The sequence below is a fragment of the Myxocyprinus asiaticus genome, chromosome 2, assembly GCF_019703515.2.
Source record: "Myxocyprinus asiaticus isolate MX2 ecotype Aquarium Trade chromosome 2, UBuf_Myxa_2, whole genome shotgun sequence".
In the NCBI taxonomy this organism is placed as follows: Eukaryota; Metazoa; Chordata; class Actinopteri; order Cypriniformes; family Catostomidae; genus Myxocyprinus; species Myxocyprinus asiaticus.
In genome coordinates this window covers 65,509,977-65,531,701 of record NC_059345.1, presented here as the reverse complement: position 1 = coordinate 65,531,701, position 21,725 = coordinate 65,509,977, and the positions used below count along the sequence as shown (strand labels likewise).

General features: G+C 36.3%; 4 protein-coding genes across 4 annotated transcripts in view; 2 read left to right on the top strand and 2 right to left on the bottom strand.

Annotated features, from left to right (window-relative positions):
* The window catches only part of LOC127456324 (histone H2B), a 201,447-nt gene that overhangs the window by 26,787 nt on the left and 152,935 nt on the right, over positions 1-21,725 (top strand). The window lies entirely within an intron of this gene.
* On the top strand, positions 5-2,109 carry LOC127456358 (histone H2A-like). Its single transcript, XM_051724808.1, has one exon. It carries the CDS (start codon positions 140-142, stop codon positions 524-526), a length of 387 nt encoding a protein of 128 aa, XP_051580768.1. The 5' UTR covers positions 5-139; the 3' UTR covers positions 527-2,109.
* Positions 6,267-6,593, bottom strand: LOC127449978 (histone H4-like). Its single transcript, XM_051713652.1, has one exon. The coding sequence runs from the start codon at positions 6,591-6,593 to the stop codon at positions 6,267-6,269; it is 327 nt and encodes a 108-aa protein (XP_051569612.1).
* On the bottom strand, positions 13,875-15,954 carry LOC127456493 (histone H3-like). Its single transcript, XM_051725020.1, has 2 exons — positions 15,610-15,954; positions 13,875-14,206 (listed from the first exon to the last, which is right to left on the bottom strand). Exons 1-2 carry the CDS (start codon positions 15,936-15,938, stop codon positions 13,894-13,896), a joined length of 642 nt encoding a protein of 213 aa, XP_051580980.1. The 5' UTR covers positions 15,939-15,954; the 3' UTR covers positions 13,875-13,893.

The following is a 21,725-nucleotide window of genomic DNA, read 5'->3' as shown; positions in this document are numbered from 1 at the left end:
AGTGCTGTGATTGGTTAGAATGTTTTTCAGACTCGAGCCAATGGGCGACTGACAGTCTCCTTTAAATACTGGAACCAGCGACTCATAAACAATTTTCTACTTTTATTTGATTTGTTGAAATTGTATTTCGAACTTCACAATGAGCGGCAGAGGTAAAACCGGCGGTAAAGCTCGTGCGAAGGCTAAAACTCGTTCATCCAGGGCAGGACTGCAGTTCCCCGTCGGTCGTGTGCACAGACTGCTCCGCAAAGGAAACTACGCTGAGCGTGTTGGTGCCGGTGCTCCTGTTTATCTGGCCGCTGTGCTCGAGTATCTCACTGCCGAGATCCTGGAGTTGGCCGGGAACGCTGCTCGGGACAACAAGAAGACTCGTATTATTCCCCGTCACCTGCAGCTGGCAGTGCGGAACGACGAGGAGTTGAACAAACTCTTGGGTGGGGTGACCATCGCTCAGGGTGGTGTGCTGCCCAACATTCAGGCTGTGCTGCTGCCCAAGAAGACCGAGAAACCCGGCAAGACCAAGTAAACGGACTCCAGTCTGTTTAAACCCAAAGGCTCTTTTAAGAGCCACACACTTGACCTAATAAGTGACTTGTTCTTATGTTTTAATGCAAAATAAATAGTACAATGGATCGAAGGAAAACTACATATAAAAGTGGCACAACTCCGCAGAGATATATGTAAAGAAAGACTACAATATTTGAGAAACAGATCATGTGCAGCCTTAAACACGTGAAATCAAACGTGCATGAAGCAACACATGATCAATCAAGTGGTTTTTCAGTCGTTAATTTTGGCTCTAAAGTACAGATGGCATTACTAATCAAGCAGGTGTGTAATGGTGGTTGTTCATAATCAAGCATATACATTTTTATTTTATTTTATTTATTGTTTTTGACATGTCTGCGTGCAAGTAAACTTAATAAAATAACTTGGTAAAGGAAAGAATTAATAAACTGACCTTTTGCCATTCTGTGTGTATAGTGTGAACCATATTTCTTCATATTATTCTGACTAAACCCTGTTTTGGGGTGTGCATAAACATGTGTTTTGTGTGAATATATATATATATATATACTCAGCAAAAAGAAAGGTCCTCTCAATTTCAACTACTTTTATTTTCAGTAAACTTAACATGTGTAAATATTTGTATGAACATAAACAACAACTAAGACATTAATTGAACAAGTTTCACAGAAATGGAATAATGTGTCCCTGAACAAAGGGGGTTCAAAATCAAAAGTAACAGTCAGTATCTGGTGTGGCCACCAGCTGCATTAAGTACTGCAGCGCATCTCCTCCTCATGGATTGCACCAGATTGGCCAGTTCTTGCTGTGAGATGTTGCCCCACTCTTCCACCAAGGCACTTGCAAGTTCCTGGACATTTCTGGGAGGAATGGCCCTAGCTCTCACCCTCCAATCCAACAGGTCCCAGACATGCTCAATGGGATTGAGATCCGGGCTCTTCGCTGGCCATGGCAGAACACTGACGTGTAATGTTCATTCTTTCGACGATAAACGCAAGTCCGACCATCACCCCTGGTGAGACAAAACCACGACTCGTCAGTGAAGAGCACTTTTTGCCAGTCCTGTCTGGTCCAGCGAAGGTGGGTTTGTGCCCATAGGTGACGTTGTTGCCAGTGATGTCTGGTAAGGACCTGCCTTACAACAGGCTTACAAGCTCTCAGTCCAGCCTCTCTCAGCCTATTGCGGACAGTCTGAGCACTGATGGAAGGATTGTGAGTTCCTGGTGTAACTTGGGCAGTACTTTTTGCCATCCTGTACCTGTCCCGCAGGTGTGATATTTGGATGTACTGATCCTGTGCAGGTGTTGTTACACGTGCTCTGCCACTGCGAGGATGATCAGCTGTCCTTCCTGTCTCCCTGTAGCGCTGTCTTAGGCATCTCACATTTCGGACATTGCAATTTATTGCCCTGGCCACATCTGCAGTAAGGCACGTTCACGCAGATGAGCAGGGACTCTGGGCATCTTTCTTTTGGTGTTTTACAGAGTCAGTAGAAAGGTCTGTTTAGTGTCCTAAGTTTTTATAACTGTGACCTTAATTGCCTACCTGTTGGTGTCTTAACGACTGTTCCACATTTGCATGTTCATTAATTGTTTATGGTTCATTGAACAAGCATGGAAAACATTGTTTAAACCCTTTACAATAAAGATCTGTAAAGTTATTTTGGATTTTTACAAAATTATCCTTTAAATACAGTGTCCTGAAAAAGGGACGTTTCTTTTTTTTTTTTTTTTTTTTTTTTGCTGAATTTATATATATACAGGTGCATCTCAATAAATTAAAATGTCGTGGAAAAGTTCATTTATTTCAGTAATTCAACTCAAATTGTGAAACTCGTGTATTAAATAAATTCAATGCACACAGACTGAAGTAGTTTAAGTCTTTGGTTCTTTTAATTGTGATGATTTTGGCTCACATTTAACAAAAACCCACCAATTCATTATCTCAAAAAATTAGAATATGGTGACATGCCAATCAGCTAATCAACCCAAAACACCTGCAAAGGTTTCCTGAGCCTTCAAAATGGTCTCTCAGTTTGGTTCACTAGGCTACACAATCATGGGGAAGACTGCTGATCTGACAGTTGTCCAGAAGACAATCATTGACACCCTTCACAAGGAGGGTAAGCCACAAACATTCATTGCCAAAGAAGCTGGCTGTTCACAGAGTGCTGTATCCAAGCATGTTAACAGAAAGTTGAGTGGAAGGAAAAAGTGTGGAAGAAAAAGATGCACAACCAACCAAGAGAACCGCAGCCTTATGATTGTCAAGCAAAATCGATTCAAGAATTTGGGTGAACTTCACAAGGAATGGACTGAGGCTGGGGTCAAGGCATCAAGAGCCACCACACACAGACATGTCAAGGAATTTGGCTACAGTTGTCGTATTCTTCTTGTTAAGCCACTCCTGAACCACAGACAACGTCAGAGGTGTCTTACCTGGGCTAAGGAGAAGAAGAACTGGACTGCTGCCCAGTGTTCCAAAGTCCTCTTTTCAGATGAGAGCAGGTTTTGTATTTCATTTGGAAACCAAGGTCCTAGAGTCTGGAGGAAGGGTGGAGAAGCTCATAGCCCAAGTTGCTTGAAGTCCAGTGTTAAGTTTCCACAGTCTGTGATGATTTGGGGTGCAATGTCATCTGCTGGTGTTGGTCCATTGTGTTTTTTGAAAACCAAAGTCACTGCACCCGTTTACCAAGAAATTTTGGAGCACTTCATGCTTCCTCCTGCTGACCAGCTTTTTAAAGATGCTGATTTCATTTTCCAGCAGGATTTGGCACCTGCCCACACTGCCAAAAGCACCAAAAGTTGGTTAAATGACCATGGTGTTGGTGTGCTTGACTGGCCAGCAAACTCACCAGACCTGAACCCCATAGAGAATCTATGGGGTATTGTCAAGAGGAAAATGAGAAACAAGAGACCAAAAAATGCAGATGAGCTGAAGGCCACTGTCAAAGAAACCTGGGCTTCCATACCACCTCAGCAGTGCCACAAACTGATCACCTCCATGCCACGCCAAATTGAGGCAGTAATTAAAGCAAAAGGAGCCCCTACCAAGTATTGAGTACATATACAGTAAATGAACATACTTTCCTGAAGGCCAACAATTCACTAAAAATGTTTTTTTTATTGGTCTTATGATGTATTCTAATTTTTTGAGATAGTGAATTGGTGGGTTTTTGTTAAATGTGAGCCAAAATCATCACAATTAAAAGAACCAAAGACTTAAACTACTTCAGTCTGTGTGCACTGAATTTATTTAATACACGAGTTTCACAATTTGAGTTGAATTACTGAAATAAATGAACTTTTCCACGACATTCTAATTTATTGAGATGCACCTGTGTATATATATATATATATATTTATATATATACACACACACACATGTACAATGTACATGTACAATATAAATCTGTTATATACAGTGTGAGGTTATGTAATGCAGAAAAGGTAGGATACGTTAAATAATATAATTGACTATGCTGTGTATTGCATGTAATTATAGTATAGTTTTTCACTGTTCATGAGATGGATAGCCTGAGAAAAAAAAATAATAAAAAAAACTGTTCTTGTGACTGACTGTTCTGGTGATCAGTGATCTGTAGTGTCGGCCAGAAGGCAAAACAGAGAAACCTTGAAGTAGAAAAATAAATAAAACCTTCTGCTGCAACATGCAGCTGTTTGTGTTTATCAAAAAGATAGTGATACTAGCGCTTTAAACTTTGACTCTTTGAGTGAGAAGATGGGTGGCTCTTAACCCTCTGGGTCTGAGGGTGTTTTGGGCCCTGGAGAAGTTTTTAAATGCCTTGGCATTTGTGCTTTTTTCAGTTGCTTAAAAACATATTAATGGCTAAAGTCTGATAACACTGTATTCAGCACAAACTGGGCTACAATAATATGTGAACAACATGTATGTACATGTTTGTATTTTTGAGAAAATAACATTTATGCATGGATTTTGAAAAAAACAAAAATTAAGTCACTGAAATAAGGCCATATAACACATACTAAACATTTGTTCACAAGACTTTTGAGAACTGGATCTTGTAGCCTAGAGTTTTTGCTGCAAAATGATGTGAAAACCATTCTGATCACTCATTCATACAAAACAATATAGTCATTTAACTTTTGTAAGACACTTTTAGTGTTAGAAAGGCCATATGCGAGGAGGCGTGGATGATCATGAATATTGATGTGATTCACACCTGAGGAGACAAAGACCCCTCCCCTGAGAGAGAATGAATGTGAGGAGACTTAATCATTGAATGTATTGTTTGTAGCTTATTCACAAAATCAGGTATAATTTAAAATAAGTAATCTGACTATACATTTTCTTTACATAAAGACTTAACTTAAAAACTTTAGACCAACACTACCATTTAAAAGTTTTAGATCTGTAAGATTTTTTTAATGTTTTTAAAAGAAGTCTCTTCTGCTCACCAAGGCTGCATTTATTTGATCCAAAATACAGCAAAAACAGTGATATTGTGAAATATTTTTACAATTTAAAATAACTGTTTTCTATTTGAATATGTTGTCAAATGCAATTTATTCCTGTGATCAAAGCTGAATTTTCAGCATCATTACTGCAGTCTTCAGTGTCACATGATCCTTCAGAAATCATTCTAATATGCTGATTTACTAATATGGGCATATTTACAGCACATTTTACAAATTTACACCTAACAGATATTTGCAAGCACAAGGTTCGTTGATGATAATGAGGCAGCATAAACACTAGTTAAAATATAATCTAAACATTCATATTATTTTTATATCATATTACATATCATATTTATATCATACAGCATACAATTTAAATACCTGCTTTAGCCGAAACAACATTTAAATGAACTAAAACTTGCCTATTAGGACATATTTCATGTCAATACTCTGAATCCTGGCTGGCAAGTCTGGAAATAGTCCAACTAGTAAAATATGTACATGTTTAAATAAAATAGCATGTCAACTAATATGAAAGTAAAACTAAATGACTTACTCATCCGAAATTGTATCCTCGGCTGCATCAAGTCCCTCTTCAAAATGCAAATGTTCCTCATCGGAATCCCACTCTTCTTATGTGGAAAACATTAACTCTTTGTCACTATCCAGGAGCTTCCTCACCTGTGTAGTGTGCCATCTTACAAACCCGCAGAAAAGTGAATGAACTATGTTTTTTAAGGCATTGTTGGGGGCGTTTACCATTTGCATTGATCGTCTCAGCACATTACCGTATGAATAGCGCGTTCTGCTGGTGGGTGTGATCACATTAGGGATAATTAGCTGAGCCAGGAGAAACTGTACAGCGCTTTGTTTCATACAAAATATATTGCAGGAGAATATTTGTTTTAAATTTGAATTATTTTATTTAAAAGTAGACATTTTAAGCTTTCTTTAGACATATGTTTAATTTTTGTGTGATAAATATTCGCGGAGTTTCACCTCATTTTTGTGACGTGTTTCAGAAAGATGCTCACGGAGACAGAGACGGCTGAAAGCGCACCCTGTTTATTTTCTTTATTTTACAAAAGCACATGGTTTTATTGTTATTGTGAGTGTACACAAATAAAAGTAGACCATTTATAGTCTCTAATGATGTCTTACACTTATCTATGTGCCCAAAAATAATGGAGTATTTTAAGTTGTTTCCGCTGTTATGAGGAAAAAATCGAGCAGGACGCGCCGGCGCGTCCGTCGACCCCAGAGGGTTAAAAGAGCCGTTGGGTTTGTCTGATGTATCTAGAATAAAGACATTTTACCTCCGAAGCCGTACAGAGTTCGTCCCTGTCGTTTCAGCGCGTACACAACGTCCATGGCAGTGACTGTCTTTCTCTTGGCGTGTTCATTGTAGGTGACGGCATCACGGATAACGTTCTCCAGAAACACCTTCAACACATCGCGAGTCTCCTCATAGATCAGACCGGAGATACGCTTGACACCGCCACGGCGAGCAAGACGCCGGATTGGGGGTTTGGTGATTCCCTGGATGTTATCACGCAACACTTTGCGGTGCCGCTTAGCGCCTCCTTTCCCAAGTCCTTTACCTCCTTTTCCTCTTCCAGACATAGTGACGAGAGTTTGACGATCAACTGAATGTAAGAAAGACTGGTGTTTGTATTAGGTTAGTAATTGTTTCTACCATTTTTAATTTTACTGTTAGGTTTAACCTCTTAACGATGGGTGGTTCAAAAATGACCCACTATTGTATTTACATTTAATTTATGTTTAATGCATGTTTAAACTGTGAAATTGTAAACTAATATTGACCTCCAATATATCATTTGAAAGATCTTGATTTCAAGATTTGATATTTTAAAGAGATTTTGACGATCGCAAAGTTACAACAATAAGATTTTATTAAACGTGTCAAGAGTGAAAATCAAAACACGGAAAATGAAACCGGAAGTTCTGACATTTATTGTCTTCCAGCCAAACAGAGATGAGCACAATCCTCCAAACTTTGGTATGCTTTTAATTGCAAGAGTGCAATAAATAAAATCCATTAGAGATTTTAGTCCAAAAATGTACAAATATGAAGAAAAAAATCTGTCTTTGTTCAGGTTTTACTTATTCAACACGTTATCATTCATGCCCATTCTCTGCAAAATCTTGCACTCGATGTAGTGTTTCAGTAGCAAAACACTCAAACATGATATTTGGGAGAGTCTTACGAACAAAAAGAGCCCTCCCTCAAAATTTTCTTTGCAGTTGTGATTAGGTAGTCACTCAAAATAACCAAACAGGACAGTTGACACGAGTGATGTAAAGATTTGCGTCATCCACGTTTGTCTCTGGATAAGGCCGGTGTTGTGCCAAAATCAGTGACCTATCGAAAACTGTGACCAGTGGTCGCTGTTCAGCAAATGTTCGCATGGGGACGTGCTTGACAGACATTAGTGCAGAGAGCAGATGCTGAAGCAGAATGCAGCTTCAGAGGAGTCCAGCAGTGCTGTAAATAAAAGATGTTTCATGTCTTAGAGAAACACGTCCACTGGACAAGCTAGATATTGTCGCGAGCATCGAAATGCTTGTATAGAGAAGAAATAAAACATTAACGCTGCTGTTGTTGTCTGCTGCTAGACTGCTAATGTGTTACTACTATGAATGGTTTCGTTATGATGTTTTACAGTAGCACATGTTGTTTTGTATAACAGACTCTGATTGTCTGATACATGTAGGCTTATCTGTATTCTTATAACTATTTACTGTAATTACCCAATAATGTTGGAGATCCTATAGTTTGTTCTTTACAAATGCATATTACTCTGAGATATGATACAGTAGGCTAGGGTCACTGAATCTGACAAGTCAAAATTCATAGCTACTGAAATATGTTACCCCTCTTTATTTCATAATAACTGACTATAATGTTTAATAAAGTGACTCATGTTATGTGTCAGCTCCTCCCCATTCTATTAAAAAGATGACCACATTATAATATATTCCCAAATAATAATAAAAAAATATATATCTTCATGTATATTTTGGTTTGTGTGGCATTCTTGGATACTTTCTTCGGTGCAGACTTGGCTGGTTCAGGCATGTTGATCTGTGATGTAAACTTCACAACATAATGTGTAATAATCAATGCACAGACACTATTATTCCCTCCTTTATGCTAATTTTACATGGAGAGGAGGCACGTCCTCTGATTGCGTGTCTTCATAGGCCACACCCATTACATGATTTCACTGGACAGCTCAAAGTTTGGCGGATCGGAAAGAGAGCCAATCAAAGGCTTCCAAATATTAGTCCCACCTATCACCTCCTGTTTGAAAAATACCATTCCCCACATGACCCAGTTCCCTTTATTTAACTCACCCACTCATTTTGTATTGTAATATTATAAAAAGACATATGTGGTTCTTAAGAAATATTATGTACAAATAATTGTAATACTTTTCCGCGAGCAGTTCAATGATCAGAACCTAAAAAATAAAAAAAAAGACAATGTACATACTTTTGTTTTCACGCTCATTTGAACTTGAGATATTATGAAATAAGTGCTTCTTAAATGTTCTGAGTTGTTTTTGTTTTTTTAACAGCACAAACTTTGGGAATCAAAAAAGTTCCAGGGAATCCTTACCGGATTTCAAAAAACAGTTACCAATGTATTGTATAAAAACTGATATTTATGGAAAAAAATAAGACATTACTAACTTTAAAACATTGTCTCTTTGAGTGAGAAGATGGGTGGCTCTTAAAAGAGCCGTTGGGTTTGTCTGATGAGAATAAAGTCATATTCAATTTAACGGAAAAAATCGAAACTTCACAATATTCGACATTTCTCTGCAAAAATGAATAATTTGAAACAAAACTAAAAGTAAACACAGTTTAACATGTTATTACATGAAAAAGAGTGTATTTAAAAATGATGTACACACTTACCTGAATAATCATGGAGATTAACGGCTTTTCTCAGGCGTACCTCGTCGTCATCAGCGTCTGAGGGGAGGGCTGAGAGTTCACGTGCCACCTATACCCTGAGCAGCGCATGCGCAAGCGCGTCCACCATAGACAGCTATAATTCAGCAACATTGGACAAACACACAACTGCAGTAGAAGTTTATCATATTTGCTGATGATTTCAGACGGTGTTGTAGAGTTGCCTGTTGTAGCATATCAAGAACAATTGACAAAGCATCAAATAATTCACAATAACAGAAATATGAATTTTATGCTGTACTACACGCAATTGACATTGCAACTTCCGAATTGAATATATATGTCGATTTTCTTCACCTGTCCTGCAAGTCCACAGATGTCCAAAAAAGTTCCTAGCCAGACATTCAAATGTTGAACATCATATCTATGTCCAAGAGGGGTCGTAGTCAGACGTCCAGATACTGAACCTGATTTGCACGTCGTGCAGACATACAGATATGGTCTTGGACCGACTGACGCAATATAGACATGATCTACACATCTGGCTGACTTCTCATGATTGCTGGGCTGTTTACTTCTGAAACTTCATCCCCAGATTGTCGCTTTCACACCGAAAACATTTTTTCCAGCACATCTTGGAGCAAATATTTTGTTTTCCTCATCCGTTTCGCCATAATTCACCTTCCAAAAGCGTCAACAGTCACAAAACTACACTTTTCACCTTTTAAACACGGACGCACAAAACATTTGGCAATGGTTATCAAGATTTACACACAGACTTCTTTGTTGTAGCTTTGAAACTTCCTACAAAAGCTGCATATCATTGTTTTCAGAATTTCATTGGCTATATGATGTGCCAGTCATCCACACAATCGGTTGTAATTGACTCGATCTCTACACCAAGGAAAATGGGCAGGCACTTTCTTTTGATGCAGACTCTCGTTGGCTATTGAAGGCTATCAACAGGACATGGAAGCTCCTATTGGGTCAAATGAGGTGTCAATCGAAAGGTCAGAGTGCAGCAGCCATTTTTGATACTGGATATCGTAAATGTTTACATGTGAACTGAAGTTATGATGGAGAATACGTGAAAGATTAGGTACATCTGCCTGATACTTTGAAATGATGCAACAAGAGTCTGTGGGTATTTATTGATGTAATAATGTGCTTTGGACTAAATATTTTACTTGATTAGATCGTTTGGACCTTTGCCAATGTAACAAGACCATTTTTGTCAGGATGTTATGGATCAGTGGACTACTATGAGGCTTCTTAGGTGAGTTGCCTCAATTATGTTATTGTTTGTTTATATGTTGGTGGTCTGACAAAGATGTTGATTGTATCTTGGAATGGTTTACATCAATAGAATCACAAGAATCTTAGCTTTCGAAAGATATGTGGCATGTGTACCAGTGTACACACAGCAGTTGTGTACATCGCATAGTTTTATATTTAACATGCGCGGGCCCGCCCACGGGCCGTCGGAATGCCAACAAGTTAACATCTCCTTTTTTGTTCCACGGCAGAGAAAAATTCATACAGACTCAAGGTTGACCAGTGATGACAGAATTTTAAATGAACTGCCCTTTAACTACCTGTTAAAGTATTTATTAAAGGTATCTGCCAAGAAAAAAATATATAAATGTTATTCAGCACATGCTAGACCTTATACACAGCAGCGCCATATTAAATTTTTGAGGAGAATGACAACAAAGGATAGACGGACAGTCTCTTCAATGGGCTGTACTGCAGTTTAAAGTGTTTTTGGATCATTCTGCAGACAAAACATTGGATAAATATCTTTTCAAGGACACTCAGTAGACAAAAAACTCCAGACAACATTAGTAGTGGAAAATCAGATGGGATATTGGAGCTTTTTACCGATTTATACCGTGCATGCCATTGAAGAGACTGTAAGTCTATCCCTCACAGCTTCATTTCCATTCCCATTCAAAATCAAACATGGCGCTACTGTGCATAAGGTCTATAGACCAATCCATTTGTTTACAAAAATGTCAGCACATGTTGACACAAAACCATCATAAATACAAACATATTCTTAGTGATACAATTACTATAAATGAAATGAGTTAATAACAAACATGTAATCATGTTCCAAAGTTGTGAGTTGAAATGATCTTCTCAGTCCAGTCAGCTCTGTTGATTATCTTGAAGCTACAGCAGTTAATGAGAGCCCTCGGAATCATTTTTCAACAATGTAATTTTACTTTTTACGCATGTTTTTTGCCACTTCCGTGTTTGACATAAGCGGTGACATTGCCAAAGCATTGGTCTATTGCCTCACGTCTTGCTGGAAAGCAAGTGACTAAAGAGAAGGGTAACAATATAGGCTACATACTTTAGGCTTCATGCAATCTTTATGAATTAATTTAGAGTTTTAATGTTGTATTAACTGATTACAGTAATATATATATTTATATATATATATATATATATATATATATTGTATATAAAAAAAAAAAAAAATTAAAAAAAAAGCATCAGTGGTTTTGTATTTACCAGCTAATGAATTAAAGTTTTTTTTATTTATTTTTTTTTTTTTATTGCGAAAGTGGTCTTAAATTTGTCTTTTATTTGGCCTTAAAAAGTCTACAGAACCTACAGAAACCCTGTATAATCTATGTAACAATTATAATAAATTATTTCACTGAAGTGCTAAATAATGTGTATTTATAGGTTAAAATGAAAAACACTCACCTGTTCCTAAATGAAGATATGGAGGAGTAGATTCAACTGCACAATTCCACATTTAAGCTTCCTTGTTGTTTATTTGAATGTTTATATACCTGTTTGTGTAATACTGTTGTGAACACTATGTTGTTTTTTATTCATAGTAAATGATCTGAACCAAATTCAGTCTGTATCATTCATACACTGCTGAAAAAGCCTCTAAAATAGTTTTGGGCAAATGAGGACAGAAATTTAATGGTACTGCATGTCCACCCATAGAATATTAATTAAATATACCAAATGGTTACCAACACAAAACTATTGATCCACGACATGCCACAACATAACTTTGTGATGGTCCCTGTTTGTCGTGGCAACGTCGTGGATCAATAGTTGTGTGTTGGTAACCAGTTGGTAAATTTAATTGTAATTAATATTCGATGGGTGACGAATCCAGTAATTTCACTTTTTCAGTTGTCACGATGTAACCACTTACATTGCCACAACGAATGTTTCGATTACGAGATTACGTTGCCGTTATGTAATGGTCACGTAATTTGGCTAGCTGGGAAGCTCGCAGTTGGGTATTTAAGGCTTTTGCCCCCCCTCTCTACCTCTTCCACAGAAGTATTTTTGGTTTAAGCCAATCTTTAAAAACATTTACTGGCCAAGCTGTTGTTGTTTTTTCTTTTGTTTTTTGGTGTGTACTTCATGTTTTTCACCCTCAAGCCTGTCTTGCTGTTCATTGCTGATTGTTTTATGTTGTTTGCTGTTGCCGGCTGCCTTTGATGTTCTCTTTTGTTTGTAACGTTTTTTCATCTGGACTGTCCAATTCAGCTGCCACCCAGTTGTGGAAATTCTCATGCTTTCCATAAATATTAAAAGTTATTTCTGGAAAATCGAAATTGTCATTTTGTTTGATCTTTTTGTTTGTTGTTTGATCTGTATGCTGTGCGGACTGTAGGCTAACCTATAGATTTTCCCTTATTTCAGTTAATTTGGCGGAGTGATAGGGAGCCGTTATGCGGTCAAGACCTGGAACTACTTCCTAGCCCTGTGTTTCCTTGAAAAATAAATGCACACCTTAGAACGTCCATCAACCAATCAGAATCAAGCATTCAACAGACCCATGGTATAACTGATTATAATAGTTTGTGTTTAGTATTTAGTGTGTAGTTCGATTAGTAGTTCAGTAATTAATGTTAATTTGTCAATATTTGTGATATTTAAGTATTAGGGATGTATTTGTATATTAAGGCAAATTGACCATCGGTCGTTGACCATTAGTTTTCACCTGTGGAAAAATCCAAGGTATGTTGGTTGATGGTTACAAAATCGAAGTCATATTTGAAACTTTGTAAATGTTTGATGTAATTAAAGTCTGGCGAGAGTCGCATGTGACATTTATACACGATTTTGAAGTTCCCACAGAACCTCAACACCCACACCAATCTGTTGCAGAAGGGTTACCATCTCTAGCAAAAAACAGTGAAAGGCATGTACGGTCCTAAAAGCCACAACACAGAACCATTACTGCAACTGAAAAAATGGCTTCAATACCATTCCATAAAGAGACCAGATGGTTCCTGAGCTTAAGTAGGGCAGAACAGCCTAAATATAAACTGTCCAATTGTTACAATAAATGAATATTTTGCAGACTATTAGCACAAAACTCAATTGGGTCATCAGTGAGTATACACAACGCATTCAACAGGTGGACTAAACACGTGCCTCCGCCTGGGCGTTTTTGAAAATGGCATACCAAGCTAGAAATAAGACATCTTAAACTGTTCATTTCAGTTTTGCTACGTCTAGCTGTTGCAAAACGCGGTGCTAAACATTAGGTCGGGAAAATGGATCAAACATTTGAAATAGTTCACTCGGTTTCCTTCGTTTCATTCTCCCGCTCATTTAGTAATATTATAAAAAAAGGACATATGTGGTTCTTAAGTATTGTGTACAAATAATTGTAATATTTTTCCGCGAGCAGTTCAATAATTCAAGCCTACAATAGACAGTGTACATACTTTTTGTTTTCCCGCTCATTTGAGTTTGTGTGATATTATGAAGAACGAAATAAGTGCTTCTTAAATGTTCTGAATGCATAAAAACTTAAATACTTCCAACAGCAAATTATTAGGAATTAATCTTAAAATCGAGATATATATATATATATATATATATATGTTAAATATAAGACATTACTAACTTTAAAACATTGTCTCTTTGAGTGAGAAGATGGGTGGCTCTTAAAAGAGCCGTTGGGTTTGTCTGATGAGAATAAAGTCGTTTATCCTCCGAAGCCGTACAGAGTTCGTCCCTGTCGTTTCAGCGCGTACACGACGTCCATGGCAGTGACGGTCTTTCTCTTGGCGTGTTCAGTGTAGGTGACGGCATCACGGATAACGTTCTCCAGAAACACCTTCAACACACCGCGAGTCTCCTCATAGATCAGACCGGAGATCCGCTTGACACCGCCACGGCGAGCGAGACGCCGGATTGCGGGTTTGGTGATTCCCTGGATGTTATCACGCAACACTTTGCGGTGCCGCTTGGCGCCTCCTTTCCCGAGTCCTTTACCGCCTTTTCCTCTTCCAGACATGCTGATGAGAGATTGACAATGAACTGAATATAAAAACAGAAATTGCAGGAGAGTTTATTTACAGTTGTCTACAGGACCTAGTAGAGACACAGCACTGAAGGCGGAGCCAACCTGACGTCACAGTTCTCACATCTCTGATCTATTGAAACTTGATGTTTATTTCATTCTGTATAAGATTCTGTTAGAAAATATTACTACATGTGTGCACAGTACATTTAGAAAAAATACTAAATAACAGAAGGGAAACAATAAACTCAAGCAATTCATTCTTACATTCGCCACTGTCAAACTGAGATTGTGTCTCATTTGCAAACTTAAACAGTTAAATTGAGAAGCTTCTGTTTTTGTGATGTTTTCAGATTCATATGGCATGGCCCATGAATGCCTGGTTCGGGCAGAAAATGGTTCAAGCCTGGAAACAGAATCTTACCAAAGAAAGAGAAAGTAAGATTTAGAGTTTGGCATAAAAGGAACCTAAAAACTACACTATACCCTCTGATAACTTCATGCGTGCTGTCATTCACAGGGGAAATCCTACATTTGTTCAGACTGACTCTGATGCTGATTATGACCAGCTCCCACCAGTGCCAAAGACACACAAATTTGCCCCCAAAAGTGTTTCTACATCCAAAAAATGTATGTGGAATATGTAATTTCTTGGTAATTTTCACTAACTGCATTTATCTGTACAATTATATTTGTCACTCTCTGCTGGGGGTCAGTGCCCTTTGCTTAATGCACTGAATGTAATGAAGTATGCCACGACATTCTGTCTAAAAACTAATTATGTGTTTTTAAAAACAGAAGGATGTAAAGCAGCCCACAACACTAAAAACTGTACAGCAGCTGTTCAATTATTTTCTATATATTTACATTATAATATTGTACTTTACATGTGTAAATATATTTACATTGATGTTACTGTAAGTCTATGGTAAAGGAAGAACACAGTATTTGTAATTTGACATTTAGTGTGTAACTTTAACCGAGACTTACAGAAAATGAACACAAAAGACTCTGACAATAAACTATTATCAATGTAAACTGATATTAGTCGTATAACAGAAGTGTGTTATATAGTATCGCACATTCAATCTAGACACCTTCAATGCCAGTTAAACTGAAAGTAAAACGAGGAAACCATTATAATAACATGAAGTGTTAATGATTACGTGCTCTGAACAACATCCTCCAAATACACATTGGGTCAATATCGCTTCATAAGCCACTAAAAATCAAGACTGAAAAATATCTCGTTGAGTGTAATTGATGTGGCTCTTAAAAGAGCCTTTGGGGTTGATGTGCGGGACGCCGCTGGGGATTTAAGCGCGTTCTCCACGAATGCGGCGGGCCAGCTGAATGTCTTTGGGCATGATGGTGACCCTCTTGGCGTGGATGGCACACAAGTTGGTGTCTTCAAAGAGACCGACCAAATAGGCCTCGCTGGACTCCTGCAGGGCCATGACGGCGGAGCTCTGGAAGCGCAGATCCGTCTTGAAATCCTGAGCGATTTCTCTCACCAGACGCTGGAAAGGCAGTTTGCGAATCAGCAGTTCAGTGGACTTCTGATAACGGCGGATCTCTCTCAGCGCTACGGTACCGGGCCTGTAACGATGAGGCTTCTTGACTCCACCGGTGGCTGGAGCGCTCTTACGGGCGGCTTTAGTCGCGAGCTGCTTCCTCGGGGCTTTTCCACCGGTGGATTTGCGGGCGGTTTGTTTGGTTCTTGCCATGACAACGAGTCTCTCTTCGTTCTTCACAGATACTGAAGATGAGCGTCACACTGCTGCCTTTTTAAAGCCGAGAACGATCACGCGCTCAGTGCGGTGAGGGTGCAGAGACATGTGATTGGCTGATGTGGAGCTCTACGCATGACAGTTAGCCAATGACTGTGCAGCTCGTCTTTTCAAACAAGCAGCTGCAGTTTCCCGCGCAAAGTCCAGAGTTCACGTCAATGCGCATGAAACAAATGTTGCACATTACTTTTTTCTACATGTTGTACTCATGAATGTAATAACCAGATATAATTACATAAAAGCCGTTTTAGCTTTTATTCATTCGCAGGACATTAATTGTTGATATCAACAATTCAGTTTTCACTAGATAGAATTCTAATTCTTGATATTAAGAATGTAATTTTCACTAGTTCAAATGCCAATTGTTGATATCAATAATTACATTTCCATTAGTAAAAATGTGAATTCTTGATATCAAAAATGACGTCATCACTCACAGAAATCACATTCTTGATATCAAAAATGGGATTTCAACTAGTAAAAACCATCATTTTTTAATCTATAATTAAATTTTCACTAGTAAAGTTTTACACCGATATGTCATTCACTCTTATTCAAAACGCAATTTATTGATATATTTAAAAAAATTCTTACTAGTTGAAAGTCCAATTTCACATATCAACAGTTCTTTTCTTACTAGTAAAAAATATGTTTTTTTTTTTTTTTTTTTTTTATATCAAGAATGTAATTTCTACTAGTGGAAATGCCAATTTTTGATATCAACAATTGAATTCCAATGAATAAAAATGCTCATTTTTTATATCAGTAATTCGGTTTTCACTAGTGATAATTTTAATTTCCGATATATGTAATGTAATTGTTACTAATGAGAAAGTATTGTTAGATATCATTAATTACACTCCAAATTATTGATATCTGAAATCCACTTCCAGATATCAGAAATACCAACTGTAACATGTTGAAATTCAATTACTGATATCAAAAAATACCATTTTCACTAGTTGTAATTCAATTGTTGATATCAAGAATGAACATTTTACTAGTAACAATGTAATTATTGATATCAGTAAAGGGAACTCTACTATAGTTACAATTATTGCCTTGATATCTAAAATATCCTTTGCAACTAGTGAAAATAGAATTACTGATATCTTAAATGTAATTTTAACAAGTAAAAACACTATTATCGATATCTAGAAATACAATTTTAACAGGTAAGAATAGGTAATGGTAATGACTTTATGAATTTTAATGAGATCTGGTTTTCCATGTATCCACTTTTGAAGCCAATAGTAGCAGGTTAAAAAATGGAGGGAGACATTCCATGTGGGTAAAAACAGCTTGTTGTTTTTTTTTTTTTTTTTTTTTTTTTATTTTTATTTTTTTTTATGCTTCAGAAACGGAAAATGAGAATTCATTTACATTTTACTTTTTTGTCCATTCTTAAAAAAATAAAATAAAAACAATATTAGATTTGCATATGTGGGCGGCACTACAACGCCCCTTTCATCTGATTGGCCAACCCGCGCAGTCTTCTACTGCCTTAATCCTTTTAGCCAGAATAACAGTTCGTACCGCTCTGCATATTTGGCTCAGTTTTAATTAAATATTGTCCCAAACTACCACTCACTGTAAACTACACATGCCATACGCAGAAAAATCTTGTTGCTGGGCACAAAACTAGTGCTGTTGCAAGGTGTTGTCTCTAATGGCTGACGCGTAAGAGATCGCAAGACACATCATATGCTGACTGGGAGTTTAGTCTCTATAATATATTAGTTTTATATTTAATAAATTGTTTGATTTTGTAATACATTTGTTTTCATGGCGTTTTAATAAATGTAATGGCGAAAGGGATTAAGGGAGTACAGAAGGAGCAGGTGTAAATTGTATTCATTCCAACTGCAATATACTGCTCATTATTCATAAATAAGGGTCGTTGTGCAGTCCTGCGTGCCGACGGAGTTACAGTCGGGATGCCTTTTGTCCGAATAATTAGTCTTAGCTATAGTCTGATGGTTTTAAATGAGCGTTTAAAATTGTCATTGCATGCTTTTTCTGACATGAGAAACCAGTAACAAAAAAACAAAAAAACAAAAACAAACAAAAAACATCACTCCCTGCGCTAAACGCCTCCCACATCTGCTGCTGTCTGCCCAAGGAAAAAGTCTTCTTACCTGCTAAGCCAAAATCGTGGAGGAATGGGTGTTACAATAGCGCATAATAACATAAACGAATCTTCTAGAATGTTAATATTGTACGTCTGTGCGTGTTACCGTATGGTAATTAAGTGCAAGAAGAAGCGCAAAAATACTTTTATTTTTTTTTTTTATTTATTTATTTATTTATTTTATTTTATTTTTTTATAATAACGGGCGCACCCTTTCAACCAAAAGTATTGCATTTAATCCAAGCACAAACATTACGGAAATTCTCAGTTATTTTTATGGAAAGTATTATACACATTATAATTACACATTTTAATTTCATAACAGAATTTAATCAAATTATACTTAGCAATCTTTAACAATATTAAATCAATAAAACTTGAATACATTTAAGTTGTAATATTAGCTAAAGATCACACAGTTATTATGTTATGAAATTGAAATGTGTAAATCTTAAATATAAGCAATATACAGGTGCATCTCAATAAATTAGAATGTCGTGGAAAAATTCATTTATTTCAGTAATTCAACTCAAATTGTGAAACTCGTGTATTAAATAAATTCAATGCACACAGACTGAAGTAGTTTAAGTCTTTGGTTCTTTTAATTGTGATGATTTTGGCTCACATTTAACAAAAACCCACCAATTCACTATCTCAAAAAATTAGAATACATCATAAGACCAATAAAAAAAAACATTTTTAGTGAATTGTTGGCCTTCTGGAAAGTATGTTCATTTACTGTATATGTACTCAATACTTGGTAGGGGCTCCTTTTGGAGCCTTTGGGCCTTGACCCCAGCCTCAGTCCATTCCTTGTGAAGTTCACCCAAATTCTTGAATCGATTTTGCTTGACAATCCTCATAAGGCTGCGGTTCTCTTGGTTGGTTGTGCATCTTTTTCTTCCACTCAACTTTCTGTTAACATGCTTGGATACAGCACTCTGTGAACAGCCAGCTTCTTTGGCAATGAATGTTTGTGGCTTACCCTCCTTGTGAAGGGTGTCAATGATTGTCTTCTGGACAACTGTCAGATCAGCAGTCTTCCCCATGATTGTGTAGCCTAGTGAACCAAACTGAGAGACCATTTTGAAGGCTCAGGAAACCTTTGCAGGTGTTTTGAGTTGATTAGCTGATTGGCATGTCACCATATTCTAATTTTTTGAGATAGTGAATTGGTGGGTTTTTGTTAAATGTGAGCCAAAATCATCACAATTAAAAGAACCAAAGTCTTAAACTACTTCAGTCTGTGTGCATTTAATTTATTTAATACACGAGTTTTACAATTTGAGTTGAATTACTGAAATAAATGAACTTTTCCACGACATTCTAATTTATTGAGATGCACCTGTGTATATATATATATATATATATATATATATATATATATATATATATATATATATATATATATATATATATATATATATGAGGTCTATAATTTTTAGTTAGGTAATTGTTAGTGCTGTCAACAGGGCTTAGAGACTAAATTATCATTTTTACCGTGACCTGTTGATGTGCAGGCCCGTTTTTCATCGTAATTTAAGTAGTACTTGAAAATGCTGGTAGATTAAAGAGTGTTCTAGAGTAATCATACAGCGCTAAGAACATCGTAAGGACACAGATTTATGCAGACACCTGCAGGACAATCTCGAAATTACACCTAGTACAATTTAAATACCTATAGCTACACTTTATGCTCATTTAATATCAGTTTAAATACATTTTATTTTGCTATTATTGTTAACCGACTAATAATAATAATAACAATAATAAATTCAGAAAATGGTTAGTTAATATTGAATGAACAGATAAATTAATAAGTAAACAAAGTTATTTGTGGACTAGTTGGTAACAACAGAATGGTGGCATGATTGTTGCAGAGAACTGTAATTATTACAGTCAGAGAGAGAAAGAAAAAAGTCAATAAGTCGCTGCCGTGCATGAAAATCATCCATATAACCTTACTATATTGAATTAATGCTTGTTGTCTTTAGCAGGACCATACACAGGGCCTCCGCTGTCTTCACTGATCCTGGAAGCTAATCTCAACCCACAGAGTCAATTTTGAAAACGAAATATTAAAATGCACATCTGATGAACGAAGCAGTGATTGTGTAATAGAAATATATCGTTCTGCAAAACAAAATGCAGTCATTATGTGAAGAATTAAGTTGTACATTTAAGAAAATATTTTTCAATATTCCCAGCGAGGTAAATTACAAACATTTTTAAAGATATATAATGAAGTGGCAATGACGAGCAGCACTTTGGTCACATTTAAGCACTGTCACATGGAGAGTGACTCTCTTAAGTATCACTTAAACTAAGTCCTCGTACGTTCATGTTAAGCGCAGTTTTGGGAAACGCACGTAAAAAATAACGAACATTCGTAAAATCGTTGGTTGAAAACTCCATTAACCTCTAAGATCAATCCTTATTGGGAAACGAGGCCCGGGTGTTAAATTAGTGCATTTCATTTTAAACTAAAGTGCATAAAATAATAATAATAATCATAATAATAAAGATTTAGCCAATTTATTTTCTCAAAGGTAAAGTAAAAAGTAAAACGTGAAAACCATTATTTATACGGCTTCTTTACACACACAGGCACACAAGTTTGTTAGATTTGTACTCGTCCTTGTTCCTCCTAATACCCAAACATTAATTTAAACATTGCAACAGCACAAAGATACATTAGACACAATAATATCCATCTGCTGAGCCGCAGAGCCGTAGGTTTGACACAAGTATAAATCGGCCTTAAGTCACAGCAGTTTCAGGCCCGCAGTCTCCGGACTGATGTTAAGGGCGGAGTTAATGACAGAACAATCATGCCGGAGAACACGGTAAATTTTTGTCTATGTAAAGATTTATTAAATCTAGCATTTCTGGTAAACAATTACTTTATTAATCTAAGTATATATCTGCTAACTACTAGATCTGTATAGATGTATTTCATAACGAATATTATTCTGGAAACAGTTCGATTGTCGATCAGGTTGTATTTTTATTTATTTTTTTTATTTATTTATTTTTTTAACTGATTTGGTTTTGAATCACTCAAGCTTTTGTTGTTTAAATAATTATTTTAGTTTAATTTATTATTATTTAAATTTCTTATCAATTATGTAATTTATTTATTTTATTTTATTTTGCAATGTACATGTTTTGTTAGGCTTTGTAATTGAGTGTTTATTTTGAATTTGAATTAAATTAAATACATATGACATTAAATGCCCATTCTTTGTGTCTTTTATAAGTACTCTTTGTAACTTTAAAGAAATCTTTGAACTAGAAAGAAATCAAATGTTCACATTAGGCCTAATATAGTCAAATGGGTAACACAGTACAATAAAGTTTCATTTGTTAACATTTGTTAAATTGAAAAACAATGAGCAATACATTAACAGCATTTGTTAATCTTGGTTAATGTTAATTTCAACACTTACTAATATATATATATTTTTTTAAAAATTAGAAGTTGTAAATGTTAACATTAGTTTATAAAATATAAATTAAAAAAGAACAATGTTTTATCCATTAACATGAACATATATTAATAAATGCTGTAAAAAAAAAGAAGAAAAAAAAAA

Excerpts from the sequence above, each read along its gene's own strand:
- LOC127456358 (XM_051724808.1), top strand. The coding sequence starts at position 140 with ATGAGCGGCAGAGGTAAAACCGGCGGTAAAGCTCGTGCGAAGGCTAAA.
- LOC127449978 (XM_051713652.1), bottom strand. The coding sequence starts at position 6,593 with ATGTCTGGAAGAGGAAAAGGAGGTAAAGGACTTGGGAAAGGAGGCGCT.
- LOC127456493 (XM_051725020.1), bottom strand. The coding sequence starts at position 15,938 with ATGGCAAGAACCAAACAAACCGCCCGCAAATCCACCGGTGGAAAAGCC. Across the intron at positions 14,207-15,609 it reads CTCTTTGAAGACACCAACTT|CATGTCTGGAAGAGGAAAAG; the intron begins GTGTGCCATCCA and ends ATCTCTCATCAG.